Source organism: Crinia signifera, chromosome 8, assembly GCF_055691185.1.
Source record: "Crinia signifera chromosome 8, ASM5569118v1, whole genome shotgun sequence".
In the NCBI taxonomy this organism is placed as follows: domain Eukaryota; kingdom Metazoa; phylum Chordata; class Amphibia; order Anura; family Myobatrachidae; genus Crinia; species Crinia signifera.
Window position 1 is genome coordinate 117,162,303 of NC_139224.1, and position 14,889 is coordinate 117,177,191.

At 40.6% G+C, this 14,889-nt stretch overlaps 1 protein-coding gene across 1 annotated transcript in view; it reads right to left on the reverse strand.

Moving 5' to 3' along the window:
• DPYD (dihydropyrimidine dehydrogenase) overlaps positions 1 to 14,889 on the reverse strand; it is a 1,077,189-nt gene that overhangs the window by 158,851 nt on the left and 903,449 nt on the right. The window contains exon 20 of the mRNA XM_083157059.1: positions 1,779 to 1,958. Within this exon, the coding sequence (XP_083013185.1) occupies positions 1,779 to 1,958 (180 nt within the window). The remainder of the gene's footprint in view (positions 1 to 1,778; positions 1,959 to 14,889) is intronic.

Consider the following 14,889-nt stretch of genomic DNA (forward strand, 5'->3'; position numbering starts at 1 on the left):
TCCTTTTTCTAGTATACATCCCGAGACGACACAACAACGTTTCAAACGGAGAACATAGCAGCTGCCTGTTACACAGGATCGGTGTTTTGTGGGAGGACCATACCTATTAATTAGGAGCACTACTCGGGACTAACAATGAGCAGATCAGAACCATTAAGGTCGAAGCGCTGGAGAGTACTCACCCTACATTATATATATATACTCAAACACACACAAGGACGTTACTGTTGTAAAAATAATTGTATTGGCAGCAATGCATGAAGTTGGTTTTCTAGATTATATATATATATATATATATATATATATATATATATATATATATATATATATAACACACCCACACTGCCAGAGAGAGGTGAGCAGTGAGCGTCTGGCTGTAGATGCTCCGTGATGAGGCCGGTCCTGCTGTATGGTGTGTACTTCTGGTCTGTGTGTCCCGGTCTGACTAGTACACTATACATCCCCGCCTGGCCACCATGTAATGCATCCCAATCTGGCCAGCATACTGACCATAAATGAGAGTGATCTCTGCAGCACTACCTTGAAGTGTAAGATTTCAGGAGCACTAGTGTGCTGTGAACGGGCAAGAATCCTCCTGGCAACAAGCAAGAAACCCCTTGGAAACAAGCAAAAAAAAAACCTGCCAACACATATAGGTTAAAAGAATTATTATTTATGTATGTATGGCAATGAGCTGGGTTTTGGGTTACTCACACTGTGTCCAGTGCACTGTACCTTGGCTGTGTGGGCTGAGTCTTCAATCAGGGAAAAGTTGCTGGTATTGAGCCTCAGTTCTGGAACAGTTTAAGACTGTCTACTTTCTCTGAAGAGCTTAGCTTCAGAGCCCTTCATGTTCATCTGGTACAGGCCAGAAGGAACATGATCTCCTAACCTAGTCAGCGGCCTGCTACACTTATCTACAGTAGCCAGGCTCCTGCATGGCTGACTAACTGGTCCGCGCCACTGTAGGTGACGTCATCAGCACACAGCGCTGGAGCCACCGGGCATCTGTGCAGCTGCACAAAGAGATGAGAGGAGGCGGGCAAGCTGCTTAGGTAACAACATCCAGTGCAGCAGATGCCCAGCCCGGCTAGCTATTAGAGCAGTGAGCTTGTCAGGTTGGGGCACTGTCGGCACAGTGACAGCTCTCGGATGATGGGTGGCTTAGAAAACGGACTTAATATTAGTCACATTAAGTCCGTTCCCTAAGCCACCCATCAGGAGGCAATGGAGTCAGTGCCCCCTTCTGGCCAGGCGCCCGGCGGCAAATGACTCCATTGCCTCCGGCAGTTGCACCACTATATACAGTATATATATATATATATATATATATTGTTTTCCTTTTAAATCATTTCCAAGTCCAAATATTCAGTCTGTTGTGAGTTGTTGTTTTTTTTGTAATTGCCTAAATGAAAGTATTAAATTCTACATGCTGTGTTTATGTATGATACTAGCCAGCAGACAGCTAAATGCTTGCGCTGTTTCCTCATGATTGCATATTTGTTGATTTTTTTTTACATTAAAATATGCATTATTCTGTAGACATTGTATGATAGAACACTATGAATGGGAAATGTACATCAAGGCCATTACATGCCGATAGATTCAAGGAAAAACATCGCTGTTAAAAAATAATGAAAGGCAAAGATGTCTATTATATTCTTGCCTCCTACAGCTTGGAAAAATCTGGCTTTGTTGTTTGTTTCATTTGATGGTTTCTTATACAAGAAAACATAATGGAAGAAAAAATAAACATGCTCAGGAAGAGCCCCACTAACCTTCCCTATTATGTCTGCAACTTTTGGAACAGGCTTTCCTTTTTGGTGACGTAGGGTAGGAGGGCTTTGTCCATCCCAGTGCTGAAGCTCGTCAATACTCTTAAGGTACAGCAGAGTCTTTAGTCCTGTGCAGTAGTCATCGATCAGAGTGAAGTCTTGATTTTGTATAGCACTGCAAACCTAAAAGACAGAAAACATTAGGAAAGTGAAAGTACTGTGGCTAATTATTAATCTAATTTGTTCCTTACAGGCACATCTAAACACTAATGCCTTGAAAAGATTAATTATTTCAGTGTAGCCAAAACAAGAATTTTTATGAGCTGACATGACTCATTGATGATGTTAGTGGTTTTCTAAGCCACATTTAATGTGGGGAAATGTTTTTGCCTTCATTATGGTATTCATAATACTGATTTAGATTAACTTTAAAAACATTCAGAGCCCTGTTCACCTTGCAGTACAGTTGATAGCAGCATTGACAAAAACATTTTAACGCACATAGAGTACTGTATAAAATAAAAATGTAAAATGAAACTTTGCAAGAGACTAACATACATTTCTACCTAAAGACAACTTGGGGCGTATTCATGATCAAGTCTTTGAAACCATTAACCCAACATCATTGAGGTTTGGTCATAATGACCCAATGAGTTTTAAATGACATATTTTTACTTACAAGTGATGTAATCTCACAAAACCTCTGAGTAGCAGGAGTAGAGACCCCTCCCGACCCTACCTGTTATCCAGTACCGCATGTGCATTTATGTGCATTTATGTGCAAAAGCCAGGAGTTTCACACTCGCCGAGCCGTTTGCTCCAGAGGGGATGGCCGGGGGCGAACACCAGACCGGAGCAGGGGAATGCCTAGCTTTTAACGGGTGTCCCCATGAAAAATGCTGGACATTCCCCTGGTAATACAGGCGGGCCGATGCCTACTCCGGTGGGCGACTGATGTCACATGAATATACGTTGCCTAGTGAGTGGGTCTGAATCAGGCCCAAAGTACCAAAGCATTTTAGTATTGTTCCGGTACCAGTAGCAGCAGGTCCAAAAAATAGCTGTCCTGCGAACCCTAGAACTGTCACTGTTACCTCTAAGTAATAGCGTCATTTTACATTGACAGGCAGGATAAGTTCCCTTTCATGAACAGAAAGGGTTGAAGGAAGAACCAATCTATATTTGCATAGCAAGAGAGGTCCTGGAAACTAGGGCCACTTGAAGATGGCATCAGTTCCCACAACAAAACTTCACGTATTCAGAGTTTGATTAATATGTATTCTATATGATATTAAGGAAAGTATAATTACCGGATCCCTTTCTGGATTCCCTACACCAGGATGCCCGCCGGCATCCCCACCACTGATCATCCATATGTATTCTGTGTAATGGCCCCATTCAAATCACTCATTTTGAAGCAAATGTCTTTTAAGGTATTCTAATTATTTTGTGGAATGTGTGACTGGCTTTTTGGTTGGCGAACCATAGAAACCAGTTTCCTTGAACAGCTTTAAGCTTATTAGTTTTATGTGTACACTAGGGTACTGTTTCAGATTTGTTTAGAGTGTGCATTGTTGCAACTTACTTGGAAGCAGCAGCAATGCACAGATATGGTAATGCAGCAATGGGAGGAGTCTGGTATACACAGACTCCACCTGCAAGCACTTTTGATCCAGTGTTGCATTTGAGAATATATCATCCGATCTTTTGTAACTCCATTGGCCAGATGAATGACTGGTGGTGGTCATGCAAGCTGGCCCCCACAATTTCTTCCAAGAGGCCAGGAAATCTTCATTGAAATATGTAAGTTCTGACCTCAGCACTCCCATAACAATGGAGGTGACACAACTCCATTTCAGGAAATGAAGGCTATTTCTGCTCCTTCTCCACCGCCAAAAGCTGCAGACTGTTAATCACTTTATACCTCTATTCTTCTTTCAATGTTCTGGATTCATACTAAGTAGCAAAATTCTGTGCTACAGCAGCAGGAGCAGCGGGATCGGAATCAGGCCATTGATACCCATTGATTAAGGGAGAGGTTTGACTCTCTTTTCTTTAATTGACTTTGCGTTATGCACCAGATGTCTTTGATGCTGCCAGCCAATACTGCCAGAATAATTGGAGAGGAGTATTATTAATAACTCTTGACTAGACTTTGGCCCTGCCCTCAGCTATGTGCATTGACCAAGGACAAGATTATATTGACAAAAAAAGGAAAAAAATACCTAATAAACTGACCAGAAGTGCTGCAGTTTGCTATAGAACCACAAAACATAAATTGGTATAATACAATTCAAATATAAACTACAAACAAATATACAGTATTATAGATACATTTAGCTATATAACAATCACATTCAATAACATATGTTTGTGTTGTAAACATTCCATAAAACCTTAACGGAGTAGAGATTACACTTTAAATTATCAATGACTCTTGGCTTCCTTACTAACATTTTAATGTCTCTGCAGTATTTTGACTGTGACCAGTAAGTATTAAATTACTGCACTGTAATTAAGTTGATTTCTCCACAACTGACTGGCTCATTACACAGTGATTGCTTGCTTACAGTGAAAGTCAATAAAAAGTTTAGTCTTAAAAAGACTCTCAGACTTATATAGCCAATAATTCCCCTAAACTACAGAGCTCTCTATAGATGCATTGGTGGAAATTTACTAAGATTGTGTATTCTACTTCACATGTGATGTTGCTATTGGCAACCAATCAAATCATGTCTACTACCTTCTAGAGCAGCAATTTTCAACCTTTTTACCTTGCGGCACACTAAATAAGATTTTAAAGCTGCCAAGGCACACCATGAGATCCCCCACAAAACACATTGGGCCCTCACAGAAAAATACCAAACCTATTGGCCCCCATATAAAAAAACAATCACACTGGACCCACAGGTATCAAAAATAAAATACATTGGCTCTTTACATGAAAAGAAGAGACCAGTAAATAACAGTTGGAGTGGTGGTGGCTGTAAACTGGTTTGGGCATCTCTAGATCTGGGGGCACACTTGAGAACAGCTCAAGGCACACTAGTGTGCCATGACACAGTGGTTGAAAAACAGTGTTCTAGAGGGTGCTAAATAAATTCTAAGTAGATTCTGATTCATTGCCCATAGCAACATCACATGTGAAGTAGAATACACATCTTAGTAAATTTCCCCCATTGTGTTTGAAGAATCACCTAAATTGTGTATACACTACTAGAGAGTTATGTGCCTTGCTATTGTAAGCAGTTATGGCACCTTGCTGCCATCATCATGAGTAGCACTGGTGCTTAAACAATGCCTAGCTGTACTCAGGAAGTTTAGATACTGCAGTGAGTACTTTATGGCTCTCGCTAATGTGTCCTATAAAAAAAAACAGCTTTCCTTAGGGAGATGTAAAACATTCCGCTTTAAACTGACCTTACATTATATGTGTGTGTGTTTTCCACCTGCAATGGGCATAGATTGAGTAGAGTAATTGGAGCTCATGTTTTGGGTACCAGCTGCCCTGTTGGGCTATCCACAGGTGCCAACCTATTGAGCTGTTTTTTTTTTCTTTCTGAAAGTTACTCACAATTGACCAGATTCTGTAACAGCACTCAGTGCTCCAACATCTGTACTGATCGCCCACTGCAATTAATACTGAGTGGTAGAGGGTGGCTGGGTAATGATGGATTAGGAAGGTGTGGTGGATGACATAGCAGGGTGTGCAACGATTGTGGCAATGCTACGGAATATAATTACTCCATGCAGTGTGATTGAACAGTTAACCCATGTCACTACTGAGGCAACACTATATATGGAGAAGTCCCAAGATTGATGTATAGAGTATTCTTATTCATTTAACTGGTGACTGGGGATTGCTGTCTAACCTTAAGCCCACATGGGGTAAAACTAATAATAATCTAGTTGTGACATTTAATTTAGCAGCTAAATAGCTGGTATTAAACAAGAAACAATAATTTTACCTCTATAGAACAGAATTAGGGCCAGATTCTCTAAGCTTCAAAAGTGATAAAATGGAGAGTGATAAACAGCCAGCCAATCAGCTCATGTCTGACATTTTTCAAACACAGTCTGTGACATGGCAGGTAGGAGCTGATTGGCTGGCTGTTTATCACTCTCCATTTTATCACTTTTGAAGCTTAGAGAATCTAGTCCTTAATGTTTTGTTTCTTTGCTGGTTGTACTAAGGATCTTGAAAATGAATTAAACATAAATCACTTTTATCTTTGGATATATGGCTCCAGAACTTTTACCACATTATAAGGAATGTACTGTACATGTGATCTGTTTTGATCTTCCAGAGTTCTGTTCTGATGCTGGACATGTGAAATAGGAGATCAAGAAGGGAGCATCGAAGGAGAAATGCAGAAATAAGGCAAGGATGTCAAAATCAACGATGACACATGAGATGGAAGCACAATCCATCTTCTATCATCTCCTCTTATAAAACACCTACTGTATGCACCAAGCCCTTAGCTTAGCTTTAAAAGATTCCAAAGCGTGCAATGTCTCATTGCTGATGATAAAATATACATATTGTGCCTCATTTCCAGTTTGATGCCTTATTTGCCATATGCACAATTTGTATTCTTTTTTAGACATATTGGGCACACTTGACCCCTTGTAATGGGATTGATTCAATCCCAGATTGGAAATCACCAAACACATTGGCTGGCACATGTCCTTAACACAGTATGTATTTACATATGTTACTGAATATTTAAATGTATTACCTAAGATCGTGTGTGGTCACGTTTTTAATGCATACCAATAATACTAATAGATTTTAATAAAAAAAAAAAATCTTTGAATAAGTAGTGTCCCAATGAAAAGAGTCATCTTTTTCTCTATTCTTCCTATACTGTAACCCATGACTCTAGGGAGCACCACCAACTGAGTAATTATAATATCTAAATTAGAAAATGCTATGTTGGTTGGTTTAATATATCTAAGTAATAAGATCCTTAGGATCAAGTCTGTGCAAGGTCTACCCACATCCAGAAACATTCTGGAAACATAGGTGGGAATTGACTAAGATTGGAGAATTTCACATGTTATGTTGCTATATGCAACCAGTCAGATACTATTAAAGTGTTGATTCTAGCATCCGCTATCTTTGAAAATCCATGCAGTTCCTCTACCCTGCCTGGGGTGTCACTGTCTGCTGTGGTGTTTCTAGCACAGGTCTGCTTTGCATATCAGTGCTGATCTACAGACCACACTGTGCTAGAACCACTAGAGTAGACAGTGACACCCAAGGCAGGGAAGAGGAACTGCATGGATTTTCAAAGATAGCGGGTGCTAGAATGAACACTACTATTATCTTCTAGAAGGTGCTAAATAAATAAGCAGTAGATCCTGATTGGTTGCCCATAGCAACATCCCATGTGTAATAAAACTTGAATATTAGTAAATTTCCAGCAAAGGCTCAAGTCTTATTGAATGCACATGTGCTAAGTTTTACATGCATAAGCAGCACCATGATGGCCCTTGTTAGCACGCTTTGGACATTTATTTCCAGCACTGAACCTGACTTCATAGTCAGAGCCTTTGATATGACCCTATGCTTCAACAGAGATGTTATCTCACTTGGGTCCTGATACACCAAGCTTCAAAAAGTTATAAAGTGCTATGAGGAAAATACAGTATTTAAGTTAGGCCTTTATGCCATGATAAGCATTGCACACGGTATGGATTTTTGTATTGCACATCAACTGTGAAAACAATGTTGTGTTTGATCCAACATCTATTATATTATGCCCTAAAAATTACTTTTCCTTGAATTTATTTGAGTAAAAATATTCTACAGAATTCCCTGTTCTGCTAAACCTTTGTCTGTTATTTTATTTTGACCTTTTTTTTTTTTTTGTAGAAATTAAAAGCTGCATCCTGGTGACATACCTATTAAGTGTGATAGATGTCCGAAGAAAATGACATGAGTTGATGGCAAAAGAGAGTTTATCTTGGTGATAATGACCAGCTGTCCACTGTACTACTGGCATCTATGCATGAAAAGGTTTACCGGTAAGTTTCCAGGGCCAAGGCCTATCATGCAAGGCCTGGCTTCATTATGAAATCTATATTTTGCACAACAAGATACAAGTTCAATATGTATCTATATATAATGTTTAAGGTCATACATCCTATGTAATAAAAGCCAACCGTGCTCACCGGCAGACACCAGATAGCCCCTGATTTGTGCCCGCACAGTCACCGGTGCTGATATTACTGTTATGTTGTTACATTTCTCTACGTGCTGAAAACTAATATCTTAGTATAGCTGCAATTCAAAGTCCAGATGTGGCAAACCTAAACTGTATCATTGCTCATATACTAATAGGAATCGTCAGCTTCCTATGCACAGCGAGCATAGTGATACAAATCCAGTCCATCTGTCACTATAAATTCCTATGTGTTGCCAAATATATAACATTACAATTTAAATTATTGCAAGGTAAATCACAGTTCAGGTTAATCTCACATGACCTCAGCAAATATTGCACAGCATGTGTCTGTCACCACATAACATATGCACCAAGTAGACACACTGGACAAGTCAATTGTATTTTTCCATAATCAATACTTTGCCGAATTCTGAAGTTCTCACAAAATGAAATCTTTTAGGCAAGCAGAAGAATTCACAGCACATAATATATAGCCAATATACCAAACTAATTTGCTTAATTGTAATTCAACCTTAAATGTGATATAATGTGCTATGAAATTGCTACAGTTAAGGTCACTCTAGCGATTCCATGACCAATTTTCGCTTGATTCATATACTTCTCCTTGCTAAATCTCTCTTCCCCAGCTGCTGAAAAGTGCTATTTTATTTGTAGTATTCAAGAGTGTCTTATCCACAATCTACTGTCGTTCAGCTAAAGAATGAGCACTTAGAAAAGCTGTAAATATTTATCACCGACATTAGTTCTACATCATGAATTCTTGCACTAATCATTAACTGCTACCGGATTAACTTACCTTCGATCCGTGAGCATGTAAACAGCAATCTGCTCTTAGCTGCTGTTCTTCAGAATCTAAACTGCATCACACTTCCAGGCTAGCTAACACAATATATTGCATATAATGAAAAATAAAGTGTGTGTTGTTAACACACAATAATAATGGTATAAAATGTAAAAGAGACTTTCATCATGCAATAAAGCTATCAATTTGAGTCCATTTCATGCCATTGGCCATCTCTTAATAGCAATTGCTATTATAAAACTCACAATAGAGTGAAGTAAATACTGTTGGTAACATTTACATAAACGCTGAATAATTATTATTATCAAGCTATACATTTTCTGATACGACCTACTACTCTCTAAAATCCCAAGGCTTGCACTCATGACAATATCCAATAACTCATCCAAGTTCAAAACTTTTGTACAAAATTCAGGGACAAGAGTTATTTTACCAGACTGACAATCCAGGAGGGAGGAGATGGGATAAGCCCGCTATGGGATTAGCAGAGAGTGCTTTCAATGTGAAGTCACTGAGTGCAGTTAACTCCACATACACACCGGCTGTGGTTTACTAGGGCGAGAAAGGCTCAGTAAGTGTGTGGTAGGTAACATCTGTCATTTTTATTTTCGTAAAAGCGCCTGCGCGGCGCACGGCCGCCTGTGCTGTCACAGCCTGCTACCGGGCAGGGGGATGTGGGGTCGCGCCGGGCGTATAAGTTGTAGAGATGGGTCGTTTGCGAACGAACCGGATCTTTTGAACGGATCCCATTCAAGAAAGAATGAGCCGCCGATCCCCAAAAGGTGATCTGTTTCAGTTTACAATGCATTTTCCTGATCTCAGTGATGCCACCTGTGGCACCTGAGATCTACTACCTCTGTAGACGGAGTACAGTGCTGTGACTACAAGTGATAGAAAGATTAGCTGCTGCTGCCAGGGATGGCCATCGGTGCAGGCGCCATCGATGGTTGCCATCAATGGCGATTCTGCACCCAGCCATCGATCAGTGTTTTTACTCGGTCATGTATATTCCCCCTTTTTTTTAAAGCGATCCATTTAAAAGATACGTATATTTTCACCGAGAGAGCCGGTGGATCCCGGCTCAGCTTAATGATCCGTTTTGGCCATCTCTAAGTTGAGCGGAGATGAGTCTGACCTGGCACCTGCTAGGGAACTGCAGCCGCATGCTGGGACTCGGAGAGAAAGTAAATACAGTGGCTGTGGCGCTCACCTGCAGCAGGAAGGCGGGGAGTGCCGGGGAAGTCATAACTGTATGTGACCAGACCAGTGTGAGCACCCTGATGTGCCCAAGATAACCCAAAAAGGTGAATGGTTAGGGCAGTGTTTAATTTACTGGGGCTGTGCTTGCATTCTGTGGGACACGTGTGTGTAGTATATAATGTGGCATGTGTGTGTGCAGTATAGTGTGGCATGTGTGTGTACAGTATATATATAGTGTGATATGTGTGAGTGTGTGTACAGTATACATATAGTGTGGCATGTGTGTGTGTAGTATAGTGTGGCATGTGTGTGTACAGTATATATATACTGTATATAGTGTGGGATATGTGTGTGTGTGTGTGTGTGTGTACAGTATACATATAGTGTGGCATGTGTTTTTGTAGTATAGTGTGGCATGTGTGTGTGTGTGTGTGTGTGTGTGTGTGTACAGTATATATACCTGTATATAGTGTGGTGTGTGTGTGTTTGTGTGTGTGCAGTATATAGTGTGTGTGTGTGTGTACAGTGTGTGTGTATATGTATGTGTATATATAATCCAGGGTGTATCCACACCTATACAGGTGTAGAATATCCAGCACTCTCCAAAGTATGAGTCCCAAACAGGCTTGGTAAAATCCAAATAACTGAAGTTTATTCAATTTGCACACGGTGTCAGGTAGATAAGATCACAAGTGTTTTATAGAACATGCCCCGACGTTTCGATCCCACACAAGGGGATCTTTCTCAAGAGGCCTACAATACACAGTGAAAATAACCTATCAGTAAATTTTATCATAAAGAAAGTTTTTCATAGGAAAAATAAACATGCATCAAGTCACAATGAAGCAAGAGAACAAAAGGTATCTTACTTTAGGTTCAGTGGTACAGCAAATTCAGCGAAGAGTCAAGGGGAAAACCCTGGGTAACCGGAGCAGCTGCTACATGATGCTGCCCGGGCCCAGCTATTTATTCACTCTGTGAGTCAATGTGGCACGTGGACGCAGCGTCCGCGTGCTGACAGCGCTACTTCCGGGACCGGAAGTTCGGGACCGGAAGTGTATGTGCGGTGACCCGCACTGCTGGAACGCACGGCTTCCTGTCTATGACGGGGGCCGTGTGTGCGCTCTGAGAGCAAGTTCTCAGCGGCGATATTTTAGTAGTTCTGAGCAATTAGGTAATATCAGGAGCACTAAGACTTAGGATCTGCGCTGTGAATCTTAATGTTAAAGTGGTATATTAATGTCCTCAAACAGTGGACTAATATGACAGAGGAAAAAGCTGGGGGCGGAGTTAAAATAAGAGCCTAGTATTAGCATTTAAACAATATAAAGATATTCTCATTGGTGGTGTGATAATTATAGACAATTTACTGGCTAATATTAAATAGAACTATTGCTGGAAAAATACGTTTTCTTAATAGAGCTAATGTTTATGCATTTTTTTAAAAGAAATTTTTATATTTTTATTATCTTTTATTCTTATTTTGTTATTTTTTATTTTATCGGTTTTATTATTCTAATTACAAAGGGAAAATGATCAATGTCCTAGTGTAAGCTGTAGAAAAAAGTAAAGTGTTTTTTTATATATATATATATATATATATATATATATGCGCATACGCGTACAAAAAGAGGAGTCTCTATGATAAAAAGCTATTTATGTATATATATATATATTTTTTGCATATATTTTTATATATACTTTTTTGGCTCAAAGGGACCAAAAAAGGGAGATTTTGTAAGCCAATATCTACAAGGGTATGATCAAGACGAATATTTAATTAGTTTGAAACAGTCTGTAAGGAAGGGACAGTTTTTTCTCAGCAGAAAGAAAGCTTCCTTTGGTTAAATGACCTATCAGTAAAAAAATTTTTTATGGTTAAAGATAAATGGAGAGTGGGATTTTTGAAAAAAGTGTGGTGAGAGGGTCACCCAGTGTTGTAACTGAAGAGGTCCCAGCACTAAATATCATATATCAATGCATCATGGTCGTGAGGCGATTTGGTATATACATATGAGTGAGTTCAGGCTGGAGAATTGAAAAGGGAAAAAAAGGGGAAAAAAGGGGAAAAAAGGGGAAAAAAATAGAAGAAAAGGCAGAACAACAACAGAAAAAAAGTCCATAGTACGGTAGTATTATTTCAAAAAAATGTTATAAGGATTGTTCTCGTTAAGGCCCTTCGGGGCAAGTGTCCCAAGTTGATGAATCCACCTGCTTTCTCTCTTCTTGAGTAACAGGCCACGGTCGCCTCCGCGGATCGGTGGTGGTATCCAATCTATCAACCGGCAACGAAGGGCGGATACTTGGTGGCCGGCTTGTAGGAAGTGACGAGGTATTGGAAGGTCAGCTTTACCTGTCTCTAAGGCTGCTCTCACTGAGTTTCGGTGATTAGCCATGCGTTCACAGAATTTCCTAGCTGTCATCCCGACATATGCCAGTCCGCATGGGCAATTTAATAAATATACGACGTGATCCATCTGGCAATGGAGTCGATGTCTAATTTTAATGGCTTTGCCAGAGTGTGGATGAGGGAATGTTGTCCCTGAGATAAGACTGTTACAGGTGGTGCACCCTGTGCAGCGAAAACAGCCTGGTCTTCTGGAGTGTAGCCAAGTGGTGTTTTGCTCCAAGTTCGGTGTGGCCATTGGTCGCATGAGAAGCTCTTTTAGGTTTGGACCTTTCTTATAGGCCATCATTGGGGGTCCAAATCTTTGGAGTTTTAGAGTATGATCCGAGGCTACAATAGGCCAATGGTTCTTAATGCTCTTTTGGATATTGGCTGAAGTATGATCGTACTTATTCACATAGATCATCCTGGGTGGCACTTTCGGTTGTTCAATTTGTGTTGGAGCAAATGGTTTTGCCGTTATATTGTGTCTGGCTTTGCGCAAGCATCTTTTCAATGTGGTTTTGGCGTAACCTCTTTCGATGAATCTATCCGTCATTTCTGCCAGTTGTTTTTCCATTATTGTTGGCACGGAGTTGTTTCTAATCACCCTCATATACTGAGATATGGGGAGATTCTCTTTCAGAGTAGGAGGATGTTGACTTTCTACAGAAAGCAAAGTGTTGCGATCTGTCGATTTCCGAAACACACTAGTTTGTAAAGTGCCATTGGAGAGGGTCACAGTGATGTCCAGGAAATTTATCGATTTAGAATCGATCACATGGGTCAATCTAATAGGGCCATTGATATTATTAAGCTCGAACATCATTTCCTGGAAGGCTTCAATTGAACTGGACCAAACGAGGAAGATATCGTCTATAAACCTTTTATAGTACCTGATGTACTTCTGATATTTCGCCAGTATGTGCGTGTTTTCGTAGTCACACATGTAAAGACCCGCATAGGCGGGGGCTAAATTAGAGCCCATAGCGGTGCCAGACACTTGGACGTAGTATTTCCTGTTGTATAAAAAGTGATTACAGGTGAGTATGAGCCTTGCTAGATCAACCAAAAAGGCTGTTGGTGGTATACACTTAGGTCTTGTATCAAGACTCGTCTGTAGAACCTTAAGACCTTCTTCATGCGGGATCACCGTATACAGCGAGCTGACATCCATAGTGGCCAGTAGCAGCTCCCCTGAAAGATCGACGCATTTCAGTTTGTCGATAAAGTCCTCAGTGTCACGAATATATGTATCACTGCTGGTGATCAATGGTTGCAAGTGGTGATCTACCAATTTAGCTAATGGTTGGAGTAATGATGCTCTAGCAGAAATGATTGGCCTGCCCGGCGGATGGTGCAAAGATTTATGGATTTTTGGTAGAGTATAGATAATTGGGCATACTGGGAAGTTTACTGTTAAAAAGTCGTGATTCTCTTTGGACAGCCAGCCGGCCATGAGTCCTTGTTGAAGAAGAGAGTCAACTTTTCTTTTAAATTCGGGTATAGGATTTTGTTTAACCAATTTGTATGTGCTCTCGTCAGAGAGTTGTCGGATGATTTCGTTGTGGTAATCCTGCCAATCCTGGAGAACAACGGCCCCGCCCTTATCGGCCGGTCTGATTACTAAGTTGTTATTTAGTTTTAATTCATTGAGGGCTTTGCGTTCTTCAAGTCTCAGATTATAGTATCTTGGTTTTTCTGGGAGTTGTTGAGCTTCTTGTTCAATTAATCTACTGAAGGTTCTGATAATAGGGTTCGTTGAACAAGGGTCAAAGGTTGAAGCTGGTCGAAATCTGGATCTGTCCATTGGAGTGTTGGAATCTCCGAATTGTTCCCGTAGTCGCAGTTTGCGGCTAAACTTAAATAGATCGATCGAAGTGTCGAATTTGTCATGAGAGGAGGTGGGTACAAAGGACAGGCCCTTCGCTAAAACAGAAATCATCGCTGGTGTAAGGGAGGTGGAGGAAAGGTTGTAGATTAGGTCAGAACTGGTTTTCTGTTTCGCTTTCCTAATACCTCCGCGACGAGGGTGTGGTCTGCTCCCCTTCCTCTTGGTCGTCTGGGGGGTTTTGAAGCGCCACTGTTCCCTTCTTCTAAAAAATCTGACTGCTGGCTAGAGAAGTCAGTGTCCGAGGCTGAGGCCGATGTAGATGACCCTCTATTGGTGGTGTATTGATTCCTCGATTGTTGTTGTTGTTGGCGTCTAGGTTTATATGGCCTAGTTGTGCGTCTGGTGTTGGTGTTCGGGCCTCCTGCTAGCCACCGATATACTGAGTGATTTTGGTAGTCTGATGTTACTGCCGTCAGTTTGCTCCTTTTGAAGGAGATTAGCTCGTTTTTATATGTTTCCAATTGTGTCGTGATTTTATCCATCAAGTTGCTGGTTTTTTCATTCCTGATTGTGGTCAGGTGCATGGTGTTGAAGTCCTCGATGTCTTTTTGGATTTTTTTTGAGCTCAGTTCCCACTTCTTCAATGACCAGTAACATAAGGTCTAAGGAACATTTGTTAAGCACCCCACACCAGCGGCTGC